This window comes from Nannobrachium achirus (assembly GCF_963921795.1).
Source record: "Nannobrachium achirus genome assembly, chromosome: 13".
Lineage (NCBI taxonomy): Eukaryota > Metazoa > Chordata > Actinopteri > Myctophiformes > Myctophidae > Nannobrachium > Nannobrachium achirus.
This window is the reverse complement of record NC_137833.1, coordinates 65548029-65567116: the sequence shown is the minus strand read 5'-3', so window position 1 is coordinate 65567116 and position 19088 is coordinate 65548029. Positions and strand designations below refer to the sequence as shown.

Genomic DNA, 19088 nt, shown 5'->3' with positions numbered 1-19088 from the left:
TATTTCGAGGGAACGAAATAGCATTATTTTATTTGTTTTACCTCGAGTGGCCACTCGGGGGCTCCGTAGCTTATGGTTTGTTGTAGTAGTAGTGTAAGGAAAGAATCATTGTGTACTTCAGGGAGATTGTTTAATATACTAGAGGTTCCCGGGCCTTCGGCCCGCTCACATCTAGAGTCCACGCCCTCTAAAAAAGTTAAAAAAAAGAAAGAAAAAAAAGAAAAAAAAAAAAAAAAAGGAAAAATATGTCCGGTTGGACATATTTGACCGCCGGACGCACTGGAGAGAAGTGACTGTTAAGCCTCTGCTATTTCTCTGCAGCAGGCACATGCAAACATCAAATTTCACTCTCTCTCTCTCTCGCTTGCCCGCACCCCCTCCCCTGTTGCCTCCTCTCTCTCGTGCTTAGCGAATGAGCGGACGGCATAGGGTTAGGGGCGGTACTCCTTACGTCCTAGACGACTACCTATGAGTTGAAGTCGATGTAAAGGGGGCGTGAAGTGGGATGCGGCTCTTAGAGGAATGTATATATAAGATGGGTTAAAAAGTATGTATGTAGTTATTGTGTTTATTTATTTACAATTACATTTTTTTTACAACTTTGTCTCGAGATCCTGTCCATGAAAATCACAAAAAGGATAAGGGACAAGACGCAGCCCTGGCAGAGACCCGCACCCCCACCGGAAAATAATCCGACTTATTGCCGAGCACACAGACACAGCTCTCGCTTTGGGCATACAGAGATTGGATGGCCCTCAACAAGGTCCCCCTCACTCCATATTCCCGCAACACCTCCCACAGAACCTCCCGTGGGCCCCGGTCATATGCCTTCTCCAAATCTACAAAACACCTGTAACCCAGGCCATGTTGCCTGGTTACCAGTGACCTAATGAATAAATGAATATGGATATTCTGTCTTCTGATATTCTGTATGAAGAGGAGCAAGTCTACCTAACATGATTTATCATGTGAAGACTGACATGTGAATTCCCCAATCAGTCTAACCCATAGAGTTATAAGAAGAACGTCTAACCCCCTGAAGACTGAGTGATTGAATTCCCACCAACAGGGACGTGCTGCTGGGCCCCTGATTCAGCCCGGGAAAAAAAGGTGGAGAGGCCCTCATTGCGCACTATAGAGAGATAGCGCTGCTGCTACTCAAAGATTTGCCATTTCAGATCATGACAAGTGACACTGACAAGGCAGTGGGCCAATTACATGGGTTATATTTCATCGTTGTCGGGTGGAAACCTTGTTTGTCCAAAACCGTTTGTTTTGAATTTATCATTTAAAAAAGGATTTAAACTAGTGAAAACAGCCGATCTACAAGCACACAACGCCTCGCACCGCGAGGCGTTGTGTGCTTGTAGATCTGCTGTTTTCACTACTTTTGTGCGACGGCCTTGTATGATGAAGCAGGGCTTTGCTTTGCGAAAAAATTTACAAATTTGAAACTTGGAGATTTCGAGGTTTACGAGGTTTCTCCCCGACAGTGACGATTTACTTTGTTGGCCGCTCAGCCCACAAAATGGAACGAAGGCCGACATTATATTTTATTTTTTTTCCTAAAGGCCGGCCTGGACCGGCCGGGAATGAACTGGCCGTTCGGGAGTTGTCCCGCTTTTCCCAATGGCCAGCACGTCCCTGCCCACCAATCAGACAACACCCCTCACCTCTGCCCCGCCCTCTCCCTCTCCCTCTCTGCCCCTGCACTGCAGTGTGAATCCCCAATTCTCACAGAACCACCTGCACTACAGGAGAGACACACACACTAGTGATCAGTGTCACAGAACAGAACTCAATTGATTGATACATTGAGAATAGCCCAGCAGATTGATGGTTCAATCGTTCACTTTGTGATACAAGCGTGAGACTTGGTACATATACTCTTCAAATCCTGCTCTCTTCAAAAATAGCGCTGGCCACTCAAAATTCCAAGATGGCGGCCCCCAAAATCCAAGATGTCCGCCCAAAAATGTTGTTTTTCCTTTATAACTCGAATTGCATTAATTTTAAGACCCATAAATGTATTGAAGTTGAATATAAAGATGGGCATTGCGGATGTTTTGGTACCGAGTATTATTTATGGTTCTTGAGATACAGCATATACTCAGAGCAGATTAATGGCTAATTTCATACGAGTCGTTCATTTGTAATGCAAGCATGACATTTGGTACAAATACTCTCTAAGGGCCACTCTTATAGAAAAAGGCACTGGCCACTCAAAATTCCAAGATGGTGACCTTTTTTCAAAATGGAAGCCACCTTCTCAGAGGAGATCTTGATATAATAAGAATAAGAATCGTTCACTTTGTGATACAAGGATGACATTTGGCACATTTACTCTGTAAGGGCCACTTTTATGAAAAAAGGCACTGGCCACTGAATCATTTGTTCTTTTTTTCAATATTTGCCTTTAATCTGCTCTGACTATATTTTGTATCTCAAGAACCGTAATAGATACAGACATGTACTTAGTACTAATGCAACCCGAGTTATAAAGGAAAAACAAGATTTTTGGAAAGACATTTTGGATTTCGGGGGCTGCCATATTGGAATTTTGTGTGGCCAGCGCCTTTTTCCATAAGAGTGACCCTTACAGAGTAAATGTGCCAAATGTCATCCTTGATTCTTATTCTTATTATATCAAGATCTCCTCTGAAAAGGTGGCTTCCATTTTGAAAAAAAAGGTCACCATCTTGGAATTTTGAGTGGCCAGCGCCTTTTTCTATAAGAGTGGCCCTTAGAGAGTATTTGCGCTAAATTTCATGCTTGCATCAAAGTGAACGATTCTTATGAAATTTGCCATTAATCTGTTCCGACTATATGCTGTATCTCAAGAACCGTAATAGATATAGACATGTACTTGGAACCAAAACATCCGCAAGATATCTTCATATTCAACTTCAATACATATATTGGTCTTAAAATGAATGCAACTCGAGTTATAAAGGAAAAACAAGATTTTTGGACAGACATCTTGGATTTCGGGGGCCACCATATTGGAATTTTGCGTGGCCAGCGCTATTTTTGATAAGAGAGGGATTTGAAGAGTATATGTACCAAGTTTCACGTTTGTATCACAAAGTGAACGATTCTGATGAAATGACCCATTAATCTGCTGGGCAGGGGCGTCATAGCCTCTTACAGAGTGGGGGGGTTGACATGGGGGGGGGGGGGGGGGGGGGGGGGGGCTCATGCACGCGCATGAGCCCCCCCGCAGCGCTGCGCGCGAAAATTGGCGGTTTTTCGCGGATTTGATCGCGTTTTATTCGGGTTTCCGCGGTTTATTTTTTTGCTAAACAATCGGAAACGGCACACAACACTTTCCCTTTGCCTCTCTCCACATGCACCAGCCAGCAAGATAGTCTATAGTAGATGGAATTCTTGGTACCAACACTCCAACAGACAGACAACACCAGTATCATATAATCATTCAGTTCCAAAAGCTTTTCAGTTAATCTACTTAATTTTACACCACTCTGTCTACTACAGCAAGCATGATGGTATTGCTTCCCAAATGTTTTAGCCCGTGAACCAAGAGAAACTAAACCCAAACAAGTAGAAGTGAAAATAGCCAATCTACAAGCTCACAACGAGTCGCTTCGCGCTGCGTTGTGAACTTCTAGACTAGATCTGCTATTTTCAGGACCCATACAATGTGTCCACAACGCTAGCCCAAACAGTGTTAGCCAGCAGCAGCAGCATAGCATCCATCATTAATCAAACTCTAATATAGCCACAGCCACAGACTCACCAATTAGCTGACTGAGTGACGATGAGACGAGCAGGACGATGTTTAATGCCTTTATAGCCTACATGGTCTTGTCTTGGTGTTCTGTTTATATTCCTTTATGCCTGTGTTGTTAATTTCACCACGAGTTACGCACGGACGACAGAGAGGAGTTAAAGGGGCGTTCTTTGAAACCCCATTCCCTCTCTGCACAGAAGCGCATTTCAAAACAAGAGTCTTCATCTATACAATCGATCATTCAACATGGTCTGGGATGGCTGGATGGTCGTTCAATCAAATTAAATCAGCCAGTAGTACTAAACGCTTTCGGAAAGGAGAGGTTGCGTTTGTGTTGGTGAGAGCCAGCTTGCAGCCAGGGGAGAAAAAAAAAAAAAAAAAAAAGCACCCCGGCCAAAAAGGTGGGGGGGATGAGATCTCGGTTTTATGAAAGTGGGGGTGTCCCGTCGTACTCACAATGAATGGTGGTGACGCGCCTGCTGCTGGGCTAAGAAGAAATAATTATAGAAGCCACTCAGACAGCACACACACACACCTTGCCATCACCTCAGCGTTCCAGAGAGGGCTGAGAGTTGATTTTGAATTACTTTGGTGAGTTGCTACTACAAACTTTGTTTGGCTACAGCTAAACAGCCATGAGGGTTAGCACTGATTAGAAGCTAATAAGCCTTTGAAGTCAGCACATTGCCTCTGATGTTAGCCCAAATGTTTAGTAGCATAGCAGACTGTTCCAAGCTAATATACCTGGTTGACTACATGAGAGACATTTTGCACTGTAAATGGAACTGTATAATTTTATTTCACCGATGTAGATGGCTGTGTGCTGCTTTTATTTTGTTTTTGTACATGATTAGCCTTTGATAAAATAGGCTGCTGAGTGAGCATATTTTCATCTTCATTTCTAGTGTGTGCTGGGTTTGCCCTCTGTCTGCACCACCAGTCCTGGTGGTTAGAGGAGCAATAGGCTCTATGCACAGAAGCCATTTTGGCTAGAAGTTGGATGGTCTTCTTACTTCCTTCAGAGGTGTTACCAATAATACTAATGAAGGCTCTGTTCCATTCTGCTTAAACAGAGTCAGGGTGCTGATATTGTGCATGTTGACTCACTCTGCTACACCAGTGGGTCTCAAAGTGTGGCCCAGGGACCCTTGTGCTTCCTTGGGGGTTTCAAATGACCCCTTAAAAGGTGTTACTCTGAGAGTGTTCAAATGGAACCAAATGCAGGCGTAAAAGGTTTGAGAACCACTGTGCAACATGAAATGGAACAGAGCCTTCATTAGTATCATTGGTAACACCTTTGAAGGAAGTGAGAAGACCATCCAACTTCTCTCCAAAATGGCTGCTGTGCATAGGGCCTATTTATTTGGATGCCATTGGTGAGAAAGAACTTTTAAACAATGCATCTTATTTCATTTTTATGAGAATATTGTATTGTATTTTATTATTTTCACTTCAGGAGAACTTTGTATAAAGAGATTGCATTTTATTTTGTTAATTGAAAGACACCTGTTTTGAAGAGATGCTAATTTTAGTTTTTCATGTGGACCTACCTGTATGCTTGCATACAGGTCAGGTTTTGTGCCTGGATGAGAATGTCTGAATGACTAGGTCTACCAAGGGTGGCGAGCTTCCAACCCAGGATTCGACGGATTGCATGCGAAGAGGATCTTTTTTTCTTTTTTTTTTCTTGGAGACTGGTTCTGCCAGTGTGGTAGGACATAACTGAACTGAACTTACACAGAACTGAACTCATACAGTAGAACTGAACTGAACTAACACAGAGCTGAACTCTGCACCATACATCTCCCTTTACACCACACTACACAGTGCAGTTTGACTATCAGTGGACTCAAACACATACAGTACACACACCGCTGTGGTACAGTACATATTGGGTTTACTGCCTTGGGAGTTGATGATGTACATTTTTCATGTGATTTGAGAATAATTGTGAATTAATTTAATGCTGTATTGGGTATAAGAGTTCATATTAATTCATAATTTAAAATATTTACCATACAGTTAAAAAGGATATTTACAATTAACTCTTTTACTGCCACAGAATTTAACAAAAAGCTTCATCCACTGCCAGCTAAATTTGAGAATTGTCGCTCATCTTTGAAGGCCTACTGGAGAAAATTGGCTTTGACTATAAAGACAACAATTATATGGCAACGAAGAATAGAATGTCTACTTTCCAACAGAAAAAGATTTCGTGTTTTTATCATGTTCTATTCATTAGCTAGAAGCTGCTGAATATGGCCTAAAAAACAGCTCTTTGAGAACATAAAGCTGAGAAAAATGCATTTTTGTGAAGAAGACATTTTCAGGCAGAAATCTCTCTTTAGCCTTTTATTGTTGGCTTCAGTAACATCACACCTATGATCAGTGGTTGTTTACAAACAAATTCAAAAAAATAAAAACAAGAAAAAGTGTTTTTTTACACACTTTTAGTGTGTAAGAGCAGTGCAGAACATTGACACAGTGACATGAGATTCAGCCTGAATCCTGCTTCAGCTTTCAGGGTTCTCTTTATCTCACACTTTTTAGGTTGAAGTACAGTACAAATGATTGTCTAGTTTTACGGGGGGTGGGCTGTAAGGTCGCAAGTGAATGACCTAGCTTTTCATTCAGCCTGCACAGGGCCTGGGGCTCCATTCTGTTTCACTACAGCCAGGCTCCTCCGGAAGGGCTACACCGAGTCTGCTGAACTCTGCACCCCTACCACGTACACAAGCCTATGGTCGATCTGTAAATACATAATTACTATAAAATACATGAAAAATAGTACACCTCCAAGCTCACAATGCGTCACAGCAGAATGGGTGGAGGTTGGGGGCCTAATATTTTCATCAAAAGGCTGTTTTAGAAATTCTCTAACATTCTATGCACTTCACTGCTTACCACACAAATATATATATAAACTATATATATAGTAATTATGTAAAAACAGCATTCATGGTCTGGAGAGGGCACTTTTTACAGATGGATAAAAGGGCAGGGGCTCCAGCCCCCTTTGATGTCTATGTGAGCATGTGTCTGGTGCTAAGTCTGCTTTACAGAAAAAAGGTTTTTGTTCTTTACCTATCCTTGTCCTTGGACGACTACGATGTGGCAATGAAGAAGTAGGCTCATCATCGTCGACTCATCATCTAAAATCATAGCCAGGAAATTATCAAAAGGTTTATATGTAAACAAATCAATTTACAATTTTGACATTTAGCAAATGACTTACAATAAGTTCATATGTAATACATAAAATGCAGATATAGTAAATAGTTACCATGCATTTACTGTCACAGTGAAATGCCCTTTATACCCTGTATGTATAATATATAAAATGTCACAATGCAACATAGCTCTGTTTACACAAAGCTGTACTCCCTCCAACTGTATATATGTTTCCCATTTTCAACAGTTTTTATTTGTAACACTTGCTTTGGCAATGTAAACGTATGTTTTCTCATGCCAATAAAGCTCCTTTGAATTGAACTGAAAAGCTACATCATCAGCTACTGATGATGATGATGATGATGATGACGATAAAAAGAAACCTCTCCCTCTCACACACACACGCATCGTACGCACGCACACACAAACTAAGCCAATAAATCCTAAATTCCCATCAAATAATCCTAGTAGCTGTGCAGTGCACGTACACTACACACGGTACGTGCACGCGTGTGATAGGAACTCCACGTGTGTCCTGTGTAGCGACAAAAATCCACGTTGTTCCTCTTGTATCTGGGATTCGACTATCGGCCGGACCCTCCTTTCCAGTACCTTGGCGTAATCTTTCCCGGGAAGGCTGAGCAATGTAATACCTCTGTAGTTGGCACACACTGTCTGTTACCCCTTTTTGAAAAGTGGAACCACCACCCCGGTCTGCCACTCCATTGGCACTGTCCCAGACTTCCACACAATGTTGAAAAGACGTATCAACCAAGACAGCCCCTCAACACCCAGAGCCTTCAACATTTCTGGACGGATCTCATCAACACCCGGGGTTTGCCACTGTGGAGTTGTTTCACCACCTTAGTGACTTCCTTCCGCGAGATCAACGCCGATCCCCCATCATCCTCCAGCTCTGCTCCTGTCAGGGAGGATGGGTCTGATGTCATTGGGTTTAGGAGTTCCTCAAAGTGTTCCTTCCACCGCCCTACGACATCCTCATTTGAAGTCAGCAGATTCCCATCCTTGCTGTACACAGCTTGGATGGTTCCTCGCTGAGAGGAAAACCCAGACAGGATCATGAACACTTTCAGCGTTGTGCCTTCACCAAAGGTGTCAGATGTGGTGATTGAGCCTTACAATGCAACACTGTCCGTCCACCAGCTGGTCGAAAACACAGACAAGACATTCTGTATCGACAACGAGGCCCTGTATGACATCTGCTTCCGTACACTTAAACTCACCACGCCCACCTACGGAGACCTCAACCACTTGGTCTCTGCCACCATGAGCGGAGTCACTGATATGGCAATAAATATAATTCCCCTTTTTAGGAGAATTCCATAGTAGACCGTTCCCGCAACTTCTGTTGACCTTAGGCTATTGACCTGACATCAGTTGCCTTCCTGGAGTGACAGTCAACATGATTCTTCCTGTACCTCTGTTTATGACACACACACACAAACACACACACAGGTGTCCCGCCTGAAACAACAGCTCTTAAGATATGCATACTGTATCCCCCTTTGACCTGTCTCTCTGTACTTTATGGCATCCTCCTACTCTTCCCCTCCCCACTCTCTCCCTCCCCCCACTCTCTGTCACACACACACACACACACACACACACACACACACACACACACACACACACACACACACACACACACACACCTATCTCACCCGTCCTCCTTCTCTGTAACTCCCCTCTATCCCCCTTCCCCCAACTTTCCCTCTCTGTGTCCCAAATATCTATCTATGTGTTTAATATCTATCTATGTGTTTAATATCTATCTATGTGTTTAATATCTATCTATGTGTTTAATATCTATCTATGTGTTTAATATCTGTCTATGTGTTTATCTTCTTACAGTATGTATTTTTATATAGTTTAACATCATGTACCATTTTGTAATGTATTGATGTATCTGATGATTGACAAATCAATGTATTACTGTATAGTACTCTGACAATTGCCAGCTAAATATGTACTTATGTATGCGTATCTGCTTAAACCAGCCTGTAATGATCCTCCCATCCCCAAGGGAGGAGGAGTCTACCTATGCAATATAAACTGTTTGTTTGCTGCCATTCTGGGGCTCATCCTCGAGTGACAGCTTACGTGCTGTCACTGGACAAATGGGCCCGGACACATTGCTATATGCTTCCTCTCCTTGGCAGACTCTGTCAATGAGACAGAGTATCCATTTTGACTGTGTTCGATATCAATAAACTACGCCAGAAAGCCAGACCCAGTTGTTCTCATTGAAACAATTCTCAACACCGTTGGCCTCCGAGATGTACTATGTACGTCCCAAAATCGCCCTATCATCACCACCTGTCTGCGCTTCCCTGGTCAGCTCAACTCTGATCTAAGGAAGCTGGCTGTAAACATGATTCCTTTCCCCAGGCTGCATTTCTTCCTACTTGGATTCGCTCTGCTCACCAGCCGAGGCAGCCAGCAATATGTGCAAGTCATTGTGCCACAGCTGATCCAGCAGATGTTTGATGCCAAGAACATGATGGCCGCCTGCGATCCACGCCACAGGCGTTATCTGTCCGTCGCTACCATGTTCCGTGGACGCATGTCCATGAAGGAGGTGGAGTCAGAGATGACCAAAGTGCAGAACAAGAACAGCAGCTACTTTGTGGAGTGGATCCCCAACAACGCCAAGACGGCTGTCTGTGACATCCCGCCCCGCGGCCTCAAGATGTCGTCCACCTTCATCGGCAACAGCACAGCCATCCAGGAGGTCTTTAAACGCATCTCGGAGCAGTTCACGGCCATGTTCCGCCGTAAGGCCTACCTTCACTGGTATACCGGTGAGGGCATGGATGAGATGGAGTTCACCGAGGCTGAGAGGAACATGAACGACCTGGTGTCCGAGTTCCAACAGTACCAAGATGCTTCTGCTGAGGAAGAGGGAGAGGACGAGGACGAAGACGAAGAAGAGGATTTTGACTGAAAACCAAATCCTGGGTTTAGTTGAACTGCAAGGCGGTTCAACACACCATGTCTTGTGCTGTGCAGTCTTACAATGTTTCAGTTAATCAGTGCATTTGATGCAGTGATTCAAAAGACCTCCACCCTTTGGCTGCACCTTGTTTTATAAGGTTAACACATCCACCATGAATGAAATCTTCAAAATAAAATAATAATTGTATATAATATAATACTAATTATATAATACTAGAAGCTGGGCCGCCCAGCGTCTAGTCGGCGACCTGGCCAACTCGGGAATGATGTAAATAGGGAATGAATGCCCCGCCCTTTAATGCAAACCCCATTATACCTGTTGTCATAGGACCCGTTTTGACCATCTGTTTGCCTGTGTCCATTTATGCCCATATATGGAGATATCTGTTATCTGTCTGTCTGTCAGCGTCCATTTTATGTCCATATATGGAGATCACTGCAGATATAGTTCTGGGTCCATTTTATGCCCATATATGCCCATATATGGAGATATCTGTCTATTTGCGTCCATTTCACGCCCATATATGGAGATCTCTGAATCTGTCTGTCTGTGTCCCTTTATGCCCGTATATGGAGATCTTTGTGATTCTGCGTAAATTTTATGCCCATATATGCCATTTGCGTCCATTTTATGCCCATTTATGGAGATCTCTGTATCCGTCTGTCTGTGTCCCTTTATGCCCGTATATGGAGATCTTTGTGATTCTGCGTCCATTTTATGCCCATATATGCTATATATGGAGATATTCAGAGATTTTTTGTTGACTCATGTGACGTACGTGATGTCAGAGCCTTTTATGAGTGATGTCACAATGAGTCAGCGCTTGTGCCGATTTCCTCCGGAACAGCCTGATATCAACAATCAGCTCCGCATAAGGATGGAGATCTCTGTATCCGTCTGTCTGTGTCCCTTTATGCCCGTATATGGAGATCTTTGTGATTCTGCGTCCATTTTATGCCCATATATGCTATATATGGAGATATTCAGAGATTTTTTGTTGACTCATGTGACGTACGTGATGTCAGAGCCTTTTATGAGTGATGTCACAATGAGTCAGCGCTTGCGCCGATTTCCTCCGGAACAGCCTGATTTCAACAATCAGCTCCGCATAAGGATATTCCGAACGTTTCGGGCCGGTTTCGGAAAATCCTGGGTTTAGTTGAACTGCAAGGCGGTTCAACACACCATGTCTTGTGCTGTGCAGTCTTACAATGTTTCAGTTAATCAGTGCATTTGATGCAGTGATTCAAAAGACCTCCACCCTTTGGCTGCACCTTGTTTTATAAGGTTAACACATCCACCATGAATGAAATCTTCAAAATAAAATAATAATTGTATATAATATAATACTATAATTATATAATACTAGAAGCGTCTAGTCGGCGACCTGGCCAACTCGGGAACGATGTAAATAGGGAATGAATGCCCCGCCCTTTAATGCAAACCCCATTATACCTGTTGTCATAGGACCCGTTTTGACCATCTGTTTGCCTGTGTCCATTTATGCCCATATATGGAGATATCTGTTATCTGTCTGTCTGTCAGCGTCCATTTTATGTCCATATATGGAGATCACTGCAGATATAGTTCTGGGTCCATTTTATGCCCATATATGCCCATATATGGAGATATCTGTCTATTTGCGTCCATTTCACGCCCATATATGGAGATCTCTGAATCTGTCTGTCTGTGTCCCTTTATGCCCGTATATGGAGATCTTTGTGATTCTGCGTAAATTTTATGCCCATATATGCCATTTGCGTCCATTTTATGCCCATTTATGGAGATCTCTGTATCCGTCTGTCTGTGTCCCTTTATGCCCGTATATGGAGATCTTTGTGATTCTGCGTCCATTTTATGCCCATATATGCTATATATGGAGATATTCAGAGATTTTTTGTTGACTCATGTGACGTACGTGATGTCAGAGCCTTTTATGAGTGATGTCACAATGAGTCAGCGCTTGCGCCGATTTCCTCCGGAACAGCCTGATATCAACAATCAGCTCCGCATAAGGATGGAGATCTCTGTATCCGTCTGTCTGTGTCCCTTTATGCCCGTATATGGAGATCTTTGTGATTCTGCGTCCATTTTATGCCCATATATGCTATATATGGAGATATTCAGAGATTTTTTGTTGACTCATGTGACGTACGTGATGTCAGAGCCTTTTATGAGTGATGTCACAATGAGTCAGCGCTTGCGCCGATTTCCTCCGGAACAGCCTGATGTCAACAATCAGCTCCGCATAAGGATATTCCGAACGTTTCGGGCCGGTTTCGGAAAACCGCGCGTCGGGTCGGGTCGAGGCCCGGCACTGCACTCCGTGCCGCGGCGGGGAATGCGCGTGCCGAATCTGAAGCCGGTGGGACGAACGGTTCTCGAGATACGCGGATTACAGACACACACACAGACAGACAGACAGACAGACAGACAGACAGACACACACGCAGAGACTTCTCGCATTTATAGATAGACTAGAAGCTCGGCCGCCCTTCGGCGACCTGGCCAACTCGGGAACGATGTAAATAGAGAATGAATGCCCCGCCCTTTAATGCAATCCCCATTATACCTGTTGTCATAGGACCAGTGTTGACCATCTGTTTGACTGTGTCCATGTATGCCCATATATGGAGATATCTGTCTGACTGCGTCCAAGTTATGCCCATATATGGAGATCTCTGTATCTGCCTGACAGTCGGCCGATGTAAATAGGAAATGAATGCCCCACCCTTTAATGCAAACTCCATTATACCTGTTGTCATAACCTGTTTTGACCATCTGTTTGCCTGTGTCCATTTATACCCATATATGTAGATATCTGTATCTGTCTGCCTGCGTCCATTTATGCCCATATGGGGATCTCTGCAGACACAGTGCCGGTTCTGGAAAACACTAATGTCAGACATTAGCTCCGCATACGGAGATTCCGGACCTTTCGCGCTGGTTCCGGATAACCGCATATCAGGTCAGGTCGAGGCCGGGCACTGCACTCCCTGCTGCGGTGGGGAACGTGTGTGCCGAATTCTGTGTAATGCAAACCCCATTATACCTGTTGTCATAGGATCCATTTTGACCATCTGTTTGCCCGAGTCCATTTATGCCCATATATGGAGATATCTGTATCTGTCTGTCTGCGTCCATTTTATGCCCATATATGGAGATCTCTGCATACACAGTGCCGATTCCGGAAGACCCTGATGTCAGACAACAGCTCTGCATACGGAGAATCCAAACTTTTTGCGCTGGGTTCCGAAAAATCGCGTATCGGGTCGGGTCGAGGCCGGGCACTGCACTACCTGCTGCGGCAAGGAACACGCGCGCTGAATTTGAAGCTGGTGGGACGAACGGTTCTCAAGATACGCGGATTACATACATACATACATACATACATATATATACATACATACATACACACTCACAGAGATTTTTTGTTGACTCATGTGGCGTATGTGATGTCAGAGCCTTTTATGAAGTGATGTCACAATGAGTCAGCGCTTGCTCCGGAACGGCCCGATGTCAGTCATCTCCGCACACGGAGATTCCAAACCTTTCGTGCCGGATCCGAAAAACTGTGTATCGGGTCGGGTCGAGGCCTAGCTAAGAACGTAGGCAAAGGTCTGAGCTATCTGCGTGCGAAATTTGGAGTCTGTAGCACCAACCATGTGCTGTCAGGGCTCTTTCATGCGATTCGGGCCAATTCGGATTCGCGTCCATTGACTTCAATTAGTAGTCAGGACTCCGCATATGGAGATTCCGAACCTTTCGCGTTGGTTCCGGAAAACCGCATATGGGGTCGGGTCGAGGCCTAGCTAAGAACGTAGGCAAAGGTCTGAGCTATCTGCGTGCGAAATTTGGAGTCTGTAGAACCAACCATGTGCTGTCAGGGCTCTTTCGTGCAATTCGGCCTCGGCTTCAATTAGTAGTCACGATATACTGTACAATAATATAGTAATAATAATGAATAATATGCAGAGACAGAAAGATGAAAGGCAATATCTCTTTGAAGGACTTTAAAGTGGCCAAAGTACGACCCGATGACCCATCAAGGTCTCTATGGAATATATTGCCACTTAGCTTTACAGATAGGATGGAAACACTGAGATGAAGAAAAAGAGGCCTTCTCTCTGAAAAAGCCAAAGGAGCTCCAGGATGAGGCTATGAACATTAGAGAGACCATGGACTCAGCCACAAAAACCTACCAGATGATGTTGGCAAATAAATAATAATTCCTTGAATTTATAAAGTGCTTTTCTGGGTACCTTAGTCTTAGTCTCTTACGTTACCCATCCAGTTTTACAGTATGCCTTGCCGAGACATGAGGTCCATAGGATAGGTGTGTGAGGTGGCTAGATGTAAAAGTACACTCCCTGGACATAACGCTAGTATCTTGCAGGGATCTACCTCTAATCCAACACTTGATGTCGAGTGCCAATCATAGAGGAATTGTTTTCCATTTTTAGTCTATGGTATGACCAAGCTGGGGAATCTCAGGGTGGACAATGTAACCACACAGCCACTGAGCTAGTCTTGCCAGTTATATACCACAGTATAACATTGCTCTAAAACCCAGTTGGCATAATCTGTGCCTAAGGTTTCCAGAAAGTGGAAAATGAATGTTCCCATTTTGCCATAGCTTTGTTCGATTGGGTCAGCAGCAGATTTGTCTCTCCATTGTGTGAGTGTCCGAGTGACGTATTTGTCCTTTCCTAATTTAGACAACCTTACCCAGGATTAATGTTTGTTCTGTGTGTGACATCATTCCAGAACTTGATCAGCTATATAATGTGCGTGTGGAACTGCCTTCAGACCTTATATGCTAGACGATTTTAGATAAGGTGCGAAAGACTCAAACATTGAAAGAGTTACTTGTAATATTTGATTAGACGGTTTTTCACTCTGATAAAATGAGGGAAGTCGTAAGTATGCAAGCTGGCCAGTGCGGCAATCAAATTGGAGCTAAGTTCTGGGAGGTCATAAGTGACGAACATGGGGTCGACCCCACAGGGACATACAACGGGGACAGTGATCTACAGCTGGAAAGAATCAACGTCTATTACAACCATGCAACAAGTGGCAAGTACGTTCCTCGGGCTGTACTGGTGGACTTGGAACCAGGCACCATGGACTCGGTGAGGTCTAGTCCTTTTGGTCAAATCTTCAAACCAGACAACTTTGTCTTTGGCCAGACCGGTGCTGGTAACAACTGGGCGAAGGGCCACTACACTGAGGGAGCGGAGCTGGTGGATTCTGTCCTGGATGTGTTGAGGAAGGAGGCAGAGAACTGTGACTGCCTCCAGGGTTTCCAGCTCACGCACTCTCTGGGAGGTGGAACTGGGTCAGGCATGGGTACTCTGGTAATTAGCAAGATCCGAGAGGAATACCCAGACAGGATCATGAACACTTTCAGCATTGTGCCTTCACCCAAGGTGTCAGATGTGGTGATTGAGCCTTACAACGCAACACTGTCCGTCCACCAGCTGGTCGAAAACACAGACGAGACATTCTGTATTGACAACGAGGCCCTGTATGACATCTGCTTCCGTACCCTTAAACTCACCACGCCCACCTACGGAGACCTCAACCACTTGGTTTCTGCCACCATGAGCGGAGTAACCACCTGTCTGCGCTTCCCTGGTCAGCTCAACTCCGATCTAAGGAAGCTGGCTGTAAACATGATTCCTTTCCCCAGACTGCATTTCTTCCTACTTGGATTCGCTCCGCTCACCAGCCGAGGCAGCCAGCAATATGTGCAAGTCATTGTGCCACAGCTGATCCAGCAGATGTTTGATGCCAAGAACATGATGGCCGCCTGCGATCCACGCCACGGGCGTTATCTGACCGTCGCTACCATGTTCCGTGGACGCATGTCCATGAAGGAGGTGGAGTCAGAGATGACAAAAGTGCAGAACAAGAACAGCAGCTACTTCGTTGAGTGGATCCCCAACAACGCCAAGACGGCCGTCTGTGACATCCCGCCCCGCGGCCTCAAGATGTCGTCCACCTTCATCGGCAACAGCACAGCCATCCAGGAGGTCTTTAAACGCATCTCGGAGCAGTTCACGGCCATGTTCCGCCGTAAGGCCTACCTTCACTGGTATACCGGTGAGGGCATGGATGAGATGGAGTTCACAGAGGCTGAGAGCAACATGAACGACCTGGTGTCCGAGTTCCAACAGTACCAAGATGCTTCTGCTGAGGACGAGGGAGAGGACGAGGACGAAGAAGAGGATTTTGACTGAAAACCAAATCCTGGGTTTAGTTGAACTGCAAAGCGATTCAACACAGCATGTCTTGTGCTGTGCAGTCTTACAATGTTTCAGTTGATCGGTGCATTTGATGCAGTGATTCAAAAGACCTCCACCCTTTGGCTGCACCTTGTTTTATAAGGTTAGCTCATCCACCATAAATTAAATCTTGAAAATAAAATAATAATTTAATATAATATAATATATTGTACAATAATATAGCAATAATAAATAATAATAATATTATTCATCAACATGAAAAGGAAAACGAAATATCTTGAAACACATGTGACCTTCAGAGAGAGAGAGATGCAGAGACAGAAAGATGAAAGACCAATATCTCTTTGAAGGACTTTAAAGTGGCCAAAGTACGACCCGATGACCCATCAAGGTCCCTATGGAATATATTGCCACTTAGCTTTACAGATATGATGGAAACACTGAGATGAAGAAAAATGGCCTTCTCTCTGAAAAAGCCAAAGGAGCTCCAGGATGAGGCTATGAACATTAGAGAGACCATGGACTCAGCCACAAAATCCTACCAGATGATGTTGGCAAATAAATAATAATTCCTGGAATTTATAAAGTGCTTTTCTGGGTACCTTAGTCTTAGTCTCTTACGTTACCCATCCAGTTATACAGTATGCCTTGCCGAGACATGAGGTCCATAGGATAGGTGTGTGAGGCGGCTAGATGTAAAAGTACACTCCCTCGACATAACGCTAGTATCTTGCAGGGATCTACCTCTAATCCAACACTTGATGTCGAGTGCCAATCATGGAGGCATTGGTTCCCATTTTTGAGCGGTGCAAACCACTCCTATACGTAGGTGTGGTGTGTCCATAGCCTTTTTCCTCAGCGTTTTGCCATAGTAAAATGTCTGTGCGTAGCATCATGTTTGTCTAATGATGTCATACTGTATGTCGTATGTCTGTAGCCTTTTTCCTCAGTGTTTTGCCATAGCAAAATGTGTGTGTGTAGCATAGCCTGTACATCCTAGACTTAAATCCTAGTTGGAAGATGTTATGCAAGCACGACCACCGCTCACTTCACATTGGGTGTGATTTTTAGTCTATGGTATGACCAAGCTGGGGAATCTCAGGGTGGACAATGTAACCACACAGCCACTGAGCTGGTCTTGCCAGTTATATACCACAGTATAACATTCCTCTGAAACCCAGTTGGCATAATCTGTGCCTAAGTGTAGTACCAGGTCTCCAGAAAGTGGAAAATGAATGTTCCCATTAATTTTGCCATAGCTTTGTTCGATTGGGTCAGCAGCAGATTTGTCTCTCCATTGTGTGAGTGTCCGAGTGACGTATTTGTCCTTTCCTAATTTAGACAACCTTACCCAGGATTAATGTTTGTTCTGTGTGTGACGTCATTCCAGAACTTGATCAGCTATATAATGTGCGTGTGGAATTGCCTACAGACCTTTTATGCTAGACGATTTTAGATAAGGTGCGAAAGACTCAAACATTGAAAGAGTTACTAGTAATATTTGATTAGACGGTTTTTGACTCTGAGAAAATGAGGGAAGTCGTAAGTATGCAGGCTGGCCAATGTGGCAATCAAATTGGAGCTAAGTTCTGGGAGGTCATAAGTGACGAACATGGGGTCGACCCCACTGGGACATACAACGGGGACAGTGATCTACAGCTGGAAAGAATCAACGTCTATTACAACCATGCAACAAGTGGCAAGTACGTTCCTCGGGCTGTACTGGTGGACTTGGAACCAGGCACCATGGACTCGGTGAGGTCTAGTCCTTTTGGTCAAATCTTCAAACCAGACAACTTTGTCTTTGGCCAGACCGGTGCTGGTAACAACTGGGCGAAGGGCCACTACACTGAGGGAGCAGAGCTGGTGGATTCTGTCCTGGATGTGTTGAGGAAGGAGGCAGAGAACTGTGACTGCCTCCAGGGTTTCCAGCTCACACACTCTCTGGGAGGTGGAACTGGGTCAGGCATGGGTACTCTGGTAATTAGCAAGATCCGAGAGGAATACCCAGACAGGATCATGAACACTTTCAGCGTTGTGCCTTCACCAAAGGTGTCAGATGTGGTGATTGAGCCTTACAACGCAACACTGTCCGTCCACCAGCTGGTCGAAAACACAGACGAGACATTCTGTATTGACAACGAGGCCCTGTATGACATCTGCTTCCGCACTCTTAAACTCACCACGCCCACCTACGGAGACCTCAACCACTTGGTCTCTGCCACCATGAGCGGAGTCACCACCTGTCTGCGCTTCCCTGGTCAGCTCAACTCCGATCTAAGGAAGCTGGCTGTAAACATGATTCCTTTCCCCAGGCTGCATTTCTTCCTACTTGGATTCGCTCCACTCACCAGCCGAGGCAGCCAGCAATATGTGCAAGTCATTGTGCCACAGCTGATCCAGCAGATGTTTGATGCCAAGAACATGATGGCCGCCTGTGATCCGCGCCACGGGCGATATCTGACCGTCGCTACCATGTTCCGTGGACGCATGTCCATGAAGGAGGTGGAGTCAGAGATGACCAAAGTGCAAAATAAGAACAGCAGCTACTTCGTTGAATGGATCCCCAACAACGCCAAGACGGCTGTCTGTGACATCCCGCCCCGCGGCCTCAAGATGTCGTCCACCTTCATCGGCAACAGCACAGCCATCCAGGAGGTCTTTAAACGCATCTCGGAGCAGTTCACGGCCATGTTCCGCCGTAAGGCCTACCTTCACTGGTATACCGGTGAGGGCATGGATGAGATGGAGTTCACCGAGGCTGAGAGCAACATGAACGACCTGGTGTCAGAGTTCCAACAGTACCAAGATGCTTCTGCTGAGGACGATGCAGAGGACGAGGACGAAGAAGAGGATTTTGACTGAAAACCAAATCCTGCGTTTAGTTGAACTGCGAAGCGATTCAACAAAGCAAGTTTCTTGCGCTGTGCAGTCTTAGAAT

The 19088-nt window shown here is 44.8% G+C and overlaps 3 protein-coding genes across 3 annotated transcripts; all 3 read left to right on the top strand.

Annotated features, from left to right (window-relative positions):
• Positions 1 to 1629: 1629 nt before the first annotated feature.
• Positions 1630 to 9887, top strand: LOC308297500 (tubulin beta chain-like; the record flags this gene model as incomplete). Its single annotated transcript, XM_080740904.1, has 3 exons — positions 1630 to 1719; positions 7985 to 8218; positions 9252 to 9887. 3 exons carry the CDS (start codon positions 1630 to 1632, stop codon positions 9885 to 9887), a joined length of 960 nt encoding a protein of 319 aa, XP_080597030.1.
• Positions 9888 to 14806: 4919 nt separating this feature from the next.
• LOC308297499 (tubulin beta chain-like) lies at positions 14807 to 16141 on the top strand (the record flags this gene model as incomplete). The annotated part of the gene is made up of 1 exon (XM_080740903.1): positions 14807 to 16141. One exon carries the CDS (start codon positions 14807 to 14809, stop codon positions 16139 to 16141), a length of 1335 nt encoding a protein of 444 aa, XP_080597029.1.
• A 1536-nt stretch (positions 16142 to 17677) lies between these two features.
• On the top strand, positions 17678 to 19012 carry LOC308296838 (tubulin beta chain-like; the record flags this gene model as incomplete). The annotated part of the gene is made up of 1 exon (XM_080740178.1): positions 17678 to 19012. The coding sequence occupies one exon, from the start codon at positions 17678 to 17680 to the stop codon at positions 19010 to 19012; it is 1335 nt and encodes a 444-aa protein (XP_080596304.1).
• Positions 19013 to 19088: the final 76 nt, after the last annotated feature.